The sequence below is a fragment of the Camellia sinensis genome, chromosome 13 (genome assembly GCF_055761805.1).
Source record: "Camellia sinensis isolate YWXY chromosome 13, ASM5576180v1, whole genome shotgun sequence".
NCBI classification, from domain to species: domain Eukaryota; kingdom Viridiplantae; phylum Streptophyta; class Magnoliopsida; order Ericales; family Theaceae; genus Camellia; species Camellia sinensis.
Genome location: NC_138973.1, coordinates 18,143,012 through 18,156,463, shown reverse-complemented (window position 1 = coordinate 18,156,463; position 13,452 = coordinate 18,143,012). Strand labels below are relative to the sequence as shown.

General features: G+C 36.5%; 1 protein-coding gene across 5 annotated transcripts; it reads left to right on the top strand.

The window, feature by feature from the left end:
* The first annotated feature begins 5,306 nt into the window (after positions 1-5,306).
* TIFY8 (TIFY domain protein 8) lies at positions 5,307-12,297 on the top strand. 5 transcript variants are annotated; one of them, XM_028230772.2, is made up of 8 exons: positions 5,311-5,542; positions 5,685-6,001; positions 6,764-6,954; positions 7,037-7,491; positions 7,602-7,689; positions 10,697-10,925; positions 11,501-11,580; positions 11,917-12,297. In XM_028230772.2, the coding sequence occupies exons 2-8, from the start codon at positions 5,740-5,742 to the stop codon at positions 11,926-11,928; spliced, it is 1,317 nt and encodes a 438-aa protein (XP_028086573.2). In that variant the 5' UTR covers positions 5,311-5,542; positions 5,685-5,739; the 3' UTR covers positions 11,929-12,297. The 5 variants fall into 5 exon arrangements, 4 of the variants coding, with proteins under 4 accessions (XP_028086572.2, XP_028086573.2, XP_082757773.1 ...); XM_082901647.1 differs by having other exon boundaries at positions 5,314-5,524; XR_014348449.1 differs by adding an exon at positions 10,260-10,371 and having other exon boundaries at positions 5,444-6,001.
* The last annotated feature ends 1,155 nt before the right edge of the window (positions 12,298-13,452 follow it).

Here is a 13,452-nt window from a genome sequence, read left to right as displayed (position 1 = left end):
AGAAATAATTCTTCTCGTATGATCATGTTGATCAAGTTTGCTGTCACGACCCAAACCCGGCCCTATGGGTTTAGCACCGTAACCGGCCAGTAATCCGAGATTACCGAAGGCCTGCAGAACAGTAGTACAGTAAAACAGAGTACAGGGCCTGGCGGAAGCCAATACAGTAAATGAATAATGTCCATTGAGCTGTGTCAGTCTGTATGCCAAAAAGATTTTTCATGCATTCACATATACCAACAGTACAGTCTATACAAATTTACAGTCACACAGTACAGGGACCTAATCCCTTGATAACAGTACGGTTAGCAGTTAACAGTCTATACAGTAATCCAAACAGTATGGAGACAGACGGGGGAAAAACAAGACACCCCAAAGCCATAGCATGGCAACTCGGAACCTCTCAGTGAGGCACAAAGGCTGGCTTGACAAAACTGGAGTCTAACCCACGCTCCTAGCTCTGATCTGGCGGCTGAGCACCTACATATATATATAAACAGTGAGCTAAAGCCCAGTGAATAACATAATGCGTAAAGGGGTTATGAATGAAATGTTCTTACAGTAATGAAATCAGTTCATTAAACAATACTTCAGTCTTTCAGTTAGAACAGTTATTCAGTTATATGTGGTACATCCATTAGCATAGCAGTAAACAGTAGGTCTTAAAGACCGAACAGTAATGATGGCCATCAATCAGTAAACAGTAGTGGTCCCACGAGGGAACCGACAGAGATCTCTGTAACAGTAACAGTAAACAGTAGGTGCTAAGGATGCCACAATACAGTTCAGAAGATAGGACATACATTCATTCAGTAAACAATATCAGTTCAGTAAACAGTTCAGTTCAGTATTCAGAAGATAATAATTTGAACATATCTTTACACAATTGTTACTCACAGAGTTTGGGCTACAGTATGCTAGAGCGTGTCTCCCCAGTCGCCAACCCTACACAGTTCACAGGTTGAACACACACTAAGCTACACAGTTGGGAAAGATAACAACTTAATCCCTAATTTGCCTCGGTGTGTTCTACATCTATATCCTCAATAAGATGCCTTAAACTAGGTTTAAGAATGCCTAGAATGGGATGAGGATGCAAAGATGTGATCAGAAAACAGTCTCAGAATTTTCAGAAAACAGATTCCCGCTCGAGCGCATGTTTCCCCGCTCGAGCGGACATGCAACAAAGGTACACGCTCGAGCGTAAACTTTCCCGCTCGAGCGTACTGTAAAAGTACTGGATGAGTGAAATCTCCGCTCGACGCCCGCTTGAGCTTGAGACATGACTCCGCTCGAGCGCCCAATCCTCCGCTCGAGCGGACTGTAAAACAGTGCAGAGAGATGCTGGATGCTCGGATTTCACGCTCGAGCGTTACTTTCCCCGCTCGAGCGGAAGTGCAAAATCTGGAAAACCCAGATTGCACCTCCAAGCCAAAACCAAGTTTAAATGCATCAAAACCAATCCTCTTAGGCCCATTTTCTGGAAAACATTTATAAACACATAGAATAACATGGTCCAAAGCTCAATTTGAGAAATCAAAGCCCAAGGGTGTTTAATTCACACTCAATTTCAAACCAATAACAGAAACATGGAGGACATGCAATCATGCATGAATTCAAATCATTTTGAAGCTCCAATTTGATGCTCTAAGGAGCCAATTCTTTTCAAAACATGGTGAAATCATGGACTTATACATAATTATGAACATGCATGTAACTTTTTGCCATGAAAACAACTCAAACATCTACAATTCAAACATGCATGCATGAATTATGCTCTATATCAACATGTATGAACTAAAACATGACTTAGCTCTACAATGTAACATGGACCATGCAAGAATTAGTTCAAACACAAGAATGAGAAGATGAAATCCTTACCTAGGTTCCTTGAATGCAAGTCTAGAGGTCCAATTTAGCAATCTACACTTCAATTACCAAGCAATTCTTCAAGTTTCCGAGCAATTCAAGGTGAAAAACCAATTTCTCTCCCTCTCTACTCTCTAGGTCGGCAAGGCTCAAGAAAGGGCTGAGGAAATGTTTGTTTCAAGTGTATACAAGGCTCACATGTTATATTGAGTGGGCCACTAAGGGTGGCAATTTGGTAATTACGGCAAACTTTGCAATTAACTCGTTTTAATCTAATTTAATCATACCTAATCAGCTTTCAGATAAATGCACTATAAAATCACATTAATTATGAGGATCATAAAACACCAATCAATTCCCGATTCGGCCGCCGATAAGGCCTTCAATTAGCAGTTTAAACACAAAACACAAACAGATCAAATAATCAATCAACAGATAAAAATGCAATTCAAACAGATGTACTCATTCAATCCAGTTCTAGTTTTCAGTCAGTCAGTTCAGTACTTTAATCAGTTCAATTATCAGTCACAATCAGTTCAGTTTAACGGTAATCAATGTTTAACGGTAAGCAGTGATGAGGGTTATTACATTTGCACTCCTCCAAACAACGTTGCTTTGCCACCTGAAAACACAAATGTGAGCTAGCCGGCGGGTGTGTGCCGGAAACCCCTCCGATGCCTAAGTCAGCAACTAGACAATAGACAATAAGCTCTGTGTATTCTAGAGTAAGAATTGGGATACCTGTACAAAGGTCTGGTCATGAGCTTTTATAGACTTTACTTTGGCACAATCCTAGTAGGATTCCAACTCTCTCTATGAGAGCCCTCTTAGGAATTACACACCCTACTCACTACCAACCAAGTGAGATGGTTTTGCACAATCCTAGTAGGACTATACTTTTCTTAGCAGAGTCCTCCTAGGAGTCATACTCCTGCTCACAACCAACCAAGTGAGATGGTTTACACAATCCCAGTAGGACTCTAACTCTCCTTAGTAGAGTCCTACTAGGAGTCTTATCACTGCAAGCCAAGTGAGATGGTTGAACCTTTTACCTCGGTTATACATTCCTGCCCGAACTGATTTATCTCGGTCCCCTGCCCTTCGGACCGTGTGATCGAAAGCCGATCTAACGGATGCCACCCTGCCGAGCTATGTACAGCTCGGCCCTCGCCATTGATGCTACCTCCTTTTAATAAGCTGCTGCAACCACACCGAACTAAGTTACCTCGGTCACATGCTTAAGTAATGATGTAAATGGCGCCCGACCGAGTTATACCAAGACCGGCCGAGCTATACCAAGCCCGACATCCTTTCTCACCAATACCTCGGCTAACCACCAGGGCCACTTATCTCGGCTGACATCTTTACCTCGGCTAACATTGCGGTCAGTCAAGTTAATTCGGCTCTGTGATACTTTAAGCACTACTATCAGTCTTGACTTCGAGATGACGCCCTGTAGAGCTATTGTTTAGCTTGGTCCTCTTTCTACCGATACCTCGGTCCATAGTTCGACCCAAACCCAAAATATGAGATGTCTTCTTGGCCTAAGATCGAGCTACACCAGCCCTTATCTCGGCCCATTACGCGGTCCAACTCTCAAAGAAGACTCTTCCTAGCTCGACCTAATTTGTTTATAAATTACCCTCTCAATTATATATCTCAGATGAATATTAAATTCATATGAAACTTATATGAGTCTTACATTCATATAAAACATTTGATAAAAATATCAATAAAACATATGTCTTTTTCAATAAAAATATTAATAAAATATTTTATTATTTTTTATAAATTAATATATACATAGAGAAGAGAGAGCGAGAATGAGAATCTATGCTGTGAAATTCCACCCCATTCTCCACTCCGCGTACCAACGAAAATCTTCATTACACGTGTCCTTTTCTTTATCCCACACTTTGCTACTAGTTAATTAGTTGCATGTAGTGTGGGTACAACTTGTTTTTGACAACATTTGCATATTTTGACCTTAGATCCTTGAAAGTTTTACAATTTTGCATTTTAATTTGGTTAGTCGCAAGCTTTTATAAAAAGATGCTCCTAAATAACTTATCAGTCTCTTGAAATCCTTGCATTGTTTCTTTACCTTTTAATCCTTTCTATTTGATTTCAAACTTCAACTTCTTTTTGAGTGAATTACACTTTATCCCTTAAATTATTACAACCAATTCATCTCTCAAAACTAAAATTATTACACTTTATCACCATAAGAGTTTAATCTGAATCAATTCTATTAGGAATCTCTATTATATAAAAATTAATATGTGTTTTTCACGTAAAATTTCTAATATTACAAAATTTTAAAGTGACATTATTCATTATGTTTGTTTTTGATTTTTTTGAAAACTCTTTTCAGAAAATTTTACTTTCTTATTTTTCGTATTTTTTTTATTTTTTCTGTTTTTTAAATATTTTAAGCAATTTTTCTTAATTTTTAGACACAACTAACATAAATATACTTAAAAAGTTTAATTTTCTTGAAAAAAATCTTTAAAAAATTCACTAAATACCAAAAATATAAAATAAAATACAAAAATTCAGTATATTTTTTTAATTATATTTTTGTGTATTTATTAATTTTTTAAAATATTTTTTCACAAATATTTTACTTTTTAGATATATCTAAATAAGGTGCATCTAAAAAAAAAAAAATTGCTTAAAATTTTAAAAATATTCACTAAAAATTAAAAAATACGAAAAACAAAAAACTCAATTTTCAAAAAATTGAAATCAAACATACTGATTATTTTTTTCTTAATCTCTTTCTTCTTTGCTTCTTTCTTTTACCAACTTCAGCAACTATGGCTATTTACTTAGGCTTGTTTTGGATACATAAAAAATAAACAATTTATTAATTTATTGACTTATTTGAATTACATTACCTCTCTACTTTTCTGCACATTTTTTTGTAATAAGTAAAAAAAATTTAAAAATAAATCATACCAAAAACAAACCTTTAGTTGCTATAGTGGATAAGAAAAAAAGAAGAGAGAAAAAAAAGAATATCATTTTAAGTCTTTCACAATATTTGAGATGCTATGTGAAAATCATATGTTAATTTTTAATCCATTTTCATAAGGAATCTTTAATGAAAGTTTCATATTGACACAAATTAATACTTCAAAGTGAATGTAACATTTTTAATTGATGTGTGAATAAATTGAGATACTGAAAAATAGTTTAAGAGGATAATGTGTAATATATCTTTTTTTTTTTTTTTGGTAAGAAACTTTTAATTTAAGAGCAATAAATTTTTTTTTTTGTATTACTATAGACAATTTAATTTTGGGCATAAAAGGAAAAAAGAGAAACTTGAAGGTGAAAAAGCAATTTAGATAAGATATTGGACATGTCCTTATAAAAAAATAAAAATAAAAGACTGTTGTACCTTAAACCCAAACCCCACGGCGCACTTTATCACTCTCTCACTCTCTATCTATCACTTTCTCTCTCTCTCTCTCTGTAGGCAGAACAAAATTGCCAGAGAAGAGAACAGACCCAACCCAGTTACCCAATATACTCAGACCACACACAAATAACAACAACACAGAGATAAAAAAAAAGATAGTAGATACACATCTCTATGTGTCTCTGTGTGTATATATATTGATGAGAGAGAAAGACAGACCCATTACATGTATGAGAGAGAGAGAAAGTGAGCAGCTTTTGCTTTTTAATGCTCCCCATTTCATCTCTACCGATTCTTTTTATTTATTTATTTATTATCTTTTCTGAAAATCGTGTACCCTTTTGATCTCTCACTCTCTCTCTCTCTAAAACTCGCTTTCTCTCTCTAGCTATGCAGCAGCAGCAGCAGCAGCAGCAGCAGAAGGGTGATGGTGTGCAGGTGAGATGGCCGTATTGCTGTTGATGATGATGATGGCTCAGAGACAGAGCAATGCTAAAAACACCAACGACGAAGTTAAACCCACCATTTTTCATGACTTTCTGGGTCGGAGCTGTGCCTCCGATTCGTCTCCTGCTGCGACGGTGAAGCCGGGTGTCGGCGGAGATGTGCGGGTGTCGGAGGCGTCGCTGGCGGCCTCCGCCTCTGTTGGTGGTTCTTCTGGCGGTGGCCGTGGACCCATCTCCGCCACTTCTGATCTGGGTTCTGGTATGTAGTACATTTTTTTGCTTGCAATTTGTTCTTTACTGCCTGTACTTTAGTGGGTTGTTTCGATTTTTCTTCTGCTGATGATGCACAAAAGTCTCTCTCTCTCTCTCTCTTTCTCTCTCTAGTTTAATGGGCATTTATTGATTCTTATCTAATGCTTGTACGCATTCTCTCAAAATATGGATTTATATATATTTCTCTGTGTTTCTATTCTTCTGTTATCTGTCTCCTAGTGGGGTGGGTTATCTTTGTTATGGAGTAGTTTAGATGAAGTCATCAATGGGGTTAGTAGCCTTTGTGGATTCTCTCTCTCTCTCTCTCTCTCTCTCACACACACACACACACACATCAATGGGGCAATCATGCTTCTCTTTTCAGGCCCCCTCATTTCTTTATTTGGATCCCATATAAGTGTTTTGTATGGGTATTTTGCAAATGTGATTTGATGTTTTTTTTTTTTTTTTCATTGTATGGTGTTACTTCTTCTAGAACTAAACAAGTTCGAACTCTTTGATTTTAGTGTGCATATGGTTAATAGATATTGTTCTCTTGTGGATTTTATTAGTGACTTCAATGGGTGAACATGAGTTATTGTAATTGTACTTGTTTGTTGAAATTGCCACTTTTGGAAGAGTGTTTATGATCAAGTGGGAATTGTAATTGTTTATTGAATTGCCACATATTGAAGAGTGTTTGTGATCAAGTGGGGCTTCTATCAATTGAAATTGAAGTTTGATTGTTGTTCTCATCAAACTATGATAGATAGACAGGTTGCAAATCATTTTGAGGGGGTTCCATTCTATGGCCCTAGGAGTGATCTCACGGGGACTGAGATGAGTAACCGATTCGCTGGAAATAAGCGAAGTAATTCAGATTCAGCTTTCACGGGGTCATCCAGAGATGGGTTTCCACAAGCGGGACCAGAATCCCTCGATGGCTTGCATTTGATGAAGGTATTCATGGACTTACTTTTCGTATTTGGATCAATCAATGTAGTTAAAATCCTCGGATGTTTCTAATCTTTGTTAAATTCAGATACTTCGAAATGCAGGGGGAGAGAGGCCTAGGCATTCCCATGATGAGGCTATGATCTTTGGTATGCATCCGATGAGGCCAACTCCAACTTCTCGTGTATTACAGCCACCTACTCGCAGTAGGACCGATGCCAGTGGGTCCAAATGGGAGCGAGCTATTCCCTTGAACGTGGGCCCTTCGATGCAGTATCCTCCACGGGTGGGCCAAGTTGCTACTTTTGGGGGTCAAGTACCTTCAAACAGATTCAAGGATGCCAATTTAGGTCCTTCGGCTATATCTCAAACAGCTGCTGATGAAGGGTCTCGCACTGGAATTAAAGGGTCTGGAATTTTGAGCTCCATTAATGCTAGCAGTGGAGTCTCTGATAGAAACCCATCTGGGGTGCTGCTGCCTGGTAGTAAGCAGAAGTCCGGAACTCATAATTCCGAGCCAGAATCTTTGACTCCGAGACCTAGGTTATTAACTTGATACAATTTATTGTTCTTGCTGTTTGTTAGGCTCGACCTTTATGCTTTGAAGTATGAAGAGTATTCATTTGCACGAATTTTTATCTGTTTGTTGACAGTCAACATGGATCAATATCTTCCAGTCGCCAGATGACTATATTTTATGGTGGTCAAGCCCATGTTTTTGATGATGTTCACCCGAACAAGGTTTGCTTTCTGCTTGTTTCCAAATTCTGAGTAATGAAGGCATTTCTGCTTAATGCAATTGATTATTAATAAATTTTTATGCCATGTTTCGTGCTCATGAGTTGCGCAAGTGAATTGACTAGTGAGAGAACATATAAGATAGGCCAGCTTGGCTGAGTTCCTTCCACAGTTGTTTGAAATTTATAGTTCTATGTATGGTCTCGGGAGAAATTTGGTTTGGTTAGTTCCGAAATTACAACAGCTTGGCATTGGCCTTTATAGCTTATTCCTATCTAGTAGGAGAAACATGGTTTTGGTTGTATGAAGATGTTTCCTGATGTAGCTGATGCTTTACCGTTTTGATTTTTGGTTAGAAGTTGGTGTTTGAAGATTGCCTAATATTAGTTTTTAGGAAGAAGTGATTCATTTTTGCTTAGAGAACCCATTGAGATTTTTGTGTAAGGAAATATTAAGTTACAAACCATATGGGACTTGGTAGATACTAATAAAAAAAGATTGATCTGTGGAGGTGAGGCTAGAGGTAAATTGTATCTTCATGAAACATCATATTATATGTCGGCTTGTCCTGTGTTGACACTTGCTTATTATTTCCATGAATATATAAGGTGCCATCCCCTCTTCAAAATTTAGGCCCTCGTGGAAGCGTTGTTTGGATTGTGCCTAATGTCTTCTAACTCTACTGTTTCAACTTTCTCCTTGCCTTAGGCCCTCTGCCTAAGGTGTTCTCCAGCTATCTCACTGCCGACTATCTTCCCAAAAGGCCTCACTCCAACCATCTCATTTCCTATCTTTTACATTTGGCAAAATGGAAAAAATTACCACAATACACCTCAACTCCTAAAATAGATAAACCATGAATAAATGGAGACCAACAACATGCTAACTTATAATAGATGTAAATAAAGATCCTAAACACTCCTATCAGCATTCGTCTTTTGTCAAAAAGGTCTTCTTGTGGAAAATAGAGGCACTTTTGTTTTAGGCTTCCAAAGTGGATATGCCTTGTCCAGCCAAGCCATAATTGCTGTATTGCTTTTATTTTAAAGGATATTGTCTAGTGTTAGTCCCTATTATTTTAGGTTTCTTGAGGGGTGGATTGTGTATATGCTTTTTCTTTGGCATCATGTGCACAAAGTGGCTGCCCCCTCCATGGCTGCTTTTCCTTTGAATCTTTTCCTCTTTTTTTTGTTAGGTACATTTCCTATAAATCCTCGAATAAATTGTTAGAAATTCATTGAGATATGTGTTCAATGACCCTTTATGAAATCATACTGACTGTACTGTGTAACTAACCTTCTGTCGCAATCAATGTGGCTATAAATTTGTGTTACAAGTATGCTTGAATTATATGGCATGTTGTTTGTTTGTTCAATTTAGAGGGCTGAAACTCTATGTTATGGAATGTCACCAAATCAAGCATGTCTCATTGGGACAGTGCAAACCTCTTGCTAAAATATAATCAGTAGAGTGATTTTATTTCTACACTTCTCGTATACTCTATCCTTTCATTTTCCATACTTGGTGGTAGAGGGGAAGGTGAGGGCTGTGTGGCTTCCTTATATATACATGTATATATTAATTTTATTAAAACTTCCATAGATTCTATAAAAAGAGAATCCTTGATTAGCAGTAGAAAATATCGTCGAACTCCTACTTTTCTGAGCTTAATAAAGGTGTGGCTGATATTCTTGTTTGGAGGGGTTATGAAAATGGAAAAATTATTGATCAAATGTTCTTTACAAGATGTTGGTCAATGCTGTGGGACTTCTTCCTTGCAGAAAAAGAGGATGTGCGTTTCTATTCTTTCCTCTGAAGGTGTGTTCTGTAGTTGGGCAGTGATAATGAAAAAATTGCTTCATTCTGGACCATATGGTTAGCAAGAATGGAATGCTACTGATGAATGCAATTTATTTTTTTAATGAGTGAATAATTTGTACAGAGTCTTGGAGTTAGATAACAACTAATTCCTCACTGTTGGATGCCCTGGGTTTTGTAGCTCGTGTTCTCAATTTTCAGGGTCCTGGGAGTGTTGCTGAATTGGCTTTCCATTTGCTTTTGCAATGGAATTTGTTAGAGCCAGACAAATTGATATTAAAAGCATTTGAGTGGTGTCTGACATGTCATATATTGTGGAGTGGGGTGAGTGCTGGCAAAAATATAAGGTGTGGAAATTAGCTCCATTGTGTTTGATGTGGATAATTTGGGGAGAAAGGAATCGGCAATCTTTTGTTGGGCTAGAGAAGCTCCTTTATAAGTTGAAATCTTTCTTGTTGATCATTTTGAGAAAAGGAAATCAGGAGTGTTTGTTTATTATAAAAAAATTTATGTAGCTTTTCAGTTATATAAGTAACATGACTAATGTTTTTTGATTCAATACCATCCTTTTCAAGTTTTCTTCCTTTATTCTTGTTATCTTCATTCTTGCTTTAGATTAGCATGGCCAGATAGAATTAAAAGCATTGGCTCTGTAAGGAAGCTCCCAAACGAGGAATGACCGAGGCAATGATTTGCAAAATATATTTGCTATTGTTTTAGCTTCCTAAGATCTCATATTGTTTTATTGGTTATAGTCCTTTCCCTGTGATGTGATGAGTGTGGCTTTGTGCGAAGGATGTTTTGTTATGGAAAAGGCCAAGATGGGAAAAAAAATAAATATAGAAAAAGCACAGAGGAATTTACAAGGTTCGGAGGCAACACTCTCTCTCAACAACCCTCTCAATTTTAAATACATAGAAAATTAGGGCAACAAGCCACAAAATGTGGGAGTACCAAAAATACCTTACTTATCAGTACCCACACTACCCCAATAGCTGTTATCATTTAAATATGGAAAAGGATACATACGCCACATTTCTCATCGACCCACAGCCTTGTAAGAGAGGCGATGAGAAATGCAGTGAGAAATGTGGTGTCTGTCGCATTGTTGTTCTAGTATACTTGACATTCGTGAACTTCTGTCACATCTAAATTGGATGCCATTACCAGTTTGCTTTGGTGTCTATTTCAGGCAGATGTGATAATGGCATTAGCTGGATCAAACGGAGGATCTTGGTCCACAACTTTTGTACCAAAATCTACTGCACCAGTCCCTGGTGAGAGCTACATACCGAGTGGAGAGAAAGAAACAGGCATGGCCAGCAATTTTGCATCATCACGGGAATTTCAAAGGAGGTTATCCATGACGGGGACCTCCAATCATGGGTTTGGTTCTGGTAATCAAATATCAGTACCCCCAGGTGATCAACTGACCCTCCAAAATGTATTCTGATGTTTCTTTTTTGCGATTCGTATTCAGGGGCATTTCAACACATGGTAAAATGGCTAGTTTATCTACTATATTATGGAATTTGGAACGAATCTACTCTGTGTATAGTGAATTATGAATAAATTCTATTAATTTTTATTGGAAAATGCTAAAGAGCTCCCCTGAGGCATTGTTTAGTATGGCGATTGGGGTGAAAAGTGTCTTGAAAGTAGGTGAAAAAGTTAAAGAAGTGTTTTGATTTTAATGAAAAGTGTATTGAAATAAGTTAAAAGTGTTTTGAATTCAATAAAAAGTGTTTTGTGTTCTTGTTTTAGTCTTTTTATTGTGCCCTTTTGGCACTTGTTCGGAAAACCAATTTTTCCTTACAGTCAGATAATATTCTTTGTGAATTTTTGGAACAACCTTAATTTTCATGTTTTGTCACTAACCTTCTAATGCATACTGGACTTGTTCAAATGTCGTGGTTTTTGAAGCATTACAATTACATTACTCCACGTGTTTATCAAATGCTTTCAATGTAATTGCTGATATTTGTGTATGCTGCAGGGAGTCATCAAGGCAGCACGACAGTGAAAGATGGAAAAGCCCCAGTTCAGGTGGAAACCAGGACTGAAGGGAAACAGGAGGTACAATCTTACAAAATGTAATAATAGTTGCATATGCTTATATCTGTTGAGTTTTCAGAATTTGTTTTCTAAATTTTTTTCATAAACTAGTTTGGGGAAAAAAATGAAAAACACATTTTGATATGGTTCACGTTTTTGGGACGAAAATAAATTTTTTTTATTGTTTATTTTGTCAAATTAGTTTCTAACTTCTCAAACAAGATTCGAAAAACGAGTTTGGAAAACTCAACCAAGCAGAGTGGTTGTTTTCCCATTTTACCTTCTTCAAAATCTGAAGCTCTTAATATTTTCGAATCTTTCATAAATTTTCGCTATGTTATCTTGTTCGATTTGCAGAGAGTTGATTAAGCAGATGGGGGGATTGCCACTAGACTCAGAAGTTGTCGACTTCCTGTACGCTTTTAGTTTTTGCCATCCTCTGATTCTAAACAAGGAGAAACTTTCTTTTCCATAGGACCATAGTGTTGTTTTGGTGACATTTTTAAGGCATTTCAACTTTGGGTAATCAATCAAGACTCAAATTTCAAGTTTCTTAGTTTGATCTTACAAATTTTCTTGAATTTTGTGATGATCCTATTTTGGAGGCCTCTTTAAATGTAGGAGAAAAGGCATTTAGCAGAGAAAGACCTATGTTTTGTTTTGATCTCCTAAATCTCCAATGGGTTCATGAACTATTTTACTATCAAGGAAGAATACCATCTTCAATTAGTTCTTCAATGCAATATTTTTTTTTGGGGGGTACTATGAATGAAATGTTATCTTAAAATTAATGTGGTCTGTTTTGATTAGTCACATCTATGCTATATATTAAGGGAAAATAGAGTTTCTAATGAGAAGAGTCTTGTGAAATTTAATATCTTCATACTAAATTTTTAGAATTTTTATTTTTTAAATAATTAAAAAATCTTATATTGGCTAATTTTTATTGAATTATTAATTTTTTTTTTTTATAGATTTACACATTTCAAGAAGAAAGTTAATTAATTCATTTAAAAATTTGAAAACAAGTCAACTAATCAGTTTTAAAATTAAATTTTTTGTATTATTAAAATATAAAAATTAATTCACATCTTTCATATATTTTCGATTGATGTTTAATTTTTTAAATAATTAAAAAAAAATTCCGTTTGTTAACTTTTATTGAATTATTTATTTATTTATTATGTCTTGATATACACATTTCAAAAACAAAATTAATCCATTTAAAAATTTAAACTTAAAATTTTGAAAAAGAAATTTAATTAATCACTTTTAAAATTTAAATTTTTGTATCACTAAAATATATGAATCAATTTACATCTTTCAAATATTTTTTCTCTTGATGTTTAATTTTTTAAGCACTCAAAAAATTTATTTTTTACTAATTGATAAAAAGACACAGTGAACATTAAGGGTCTATTTGGTAACGTTTACGTTTTTAGTTTATATTTACAAAAATTTTATAAATTGGTTTTTGTTTATTTTTTGTTTATTTTTTAGAAAAATATAAACTACAAACGCGTTTGGTAATTGACAAAATGTTTAAAAAAAATTTAAAATATAAAAAAGAGTGAGAAAATGGCAAGTGGTGGCAAGTGGCGGCAGAAGACGGTGGTGGAAAATGGTAACGGTGGGTGGTGGGTAGCGGGTGGTAATGGGTGGGTGGGTGACGGTGGCGGGTGGTGGGTGGTGGTGGGTGGTGGTGGCAGGTGGGTGGCGGATGGCTGGTGGTAGTGGGTGGTGACGGCAGGTAGGTGGTGGTGGCGGGTAAGTGGCGGGTGGTGGTGGTGGTGGGTGGGTGGGTGACGGTAACGGGTAATGGGTGGTAGTGAATGGGTGGTGGTGGTGGTGGTGGTGGCAGGTGGGTGGTGGATGGCGGGTGGTGGCGGGTGG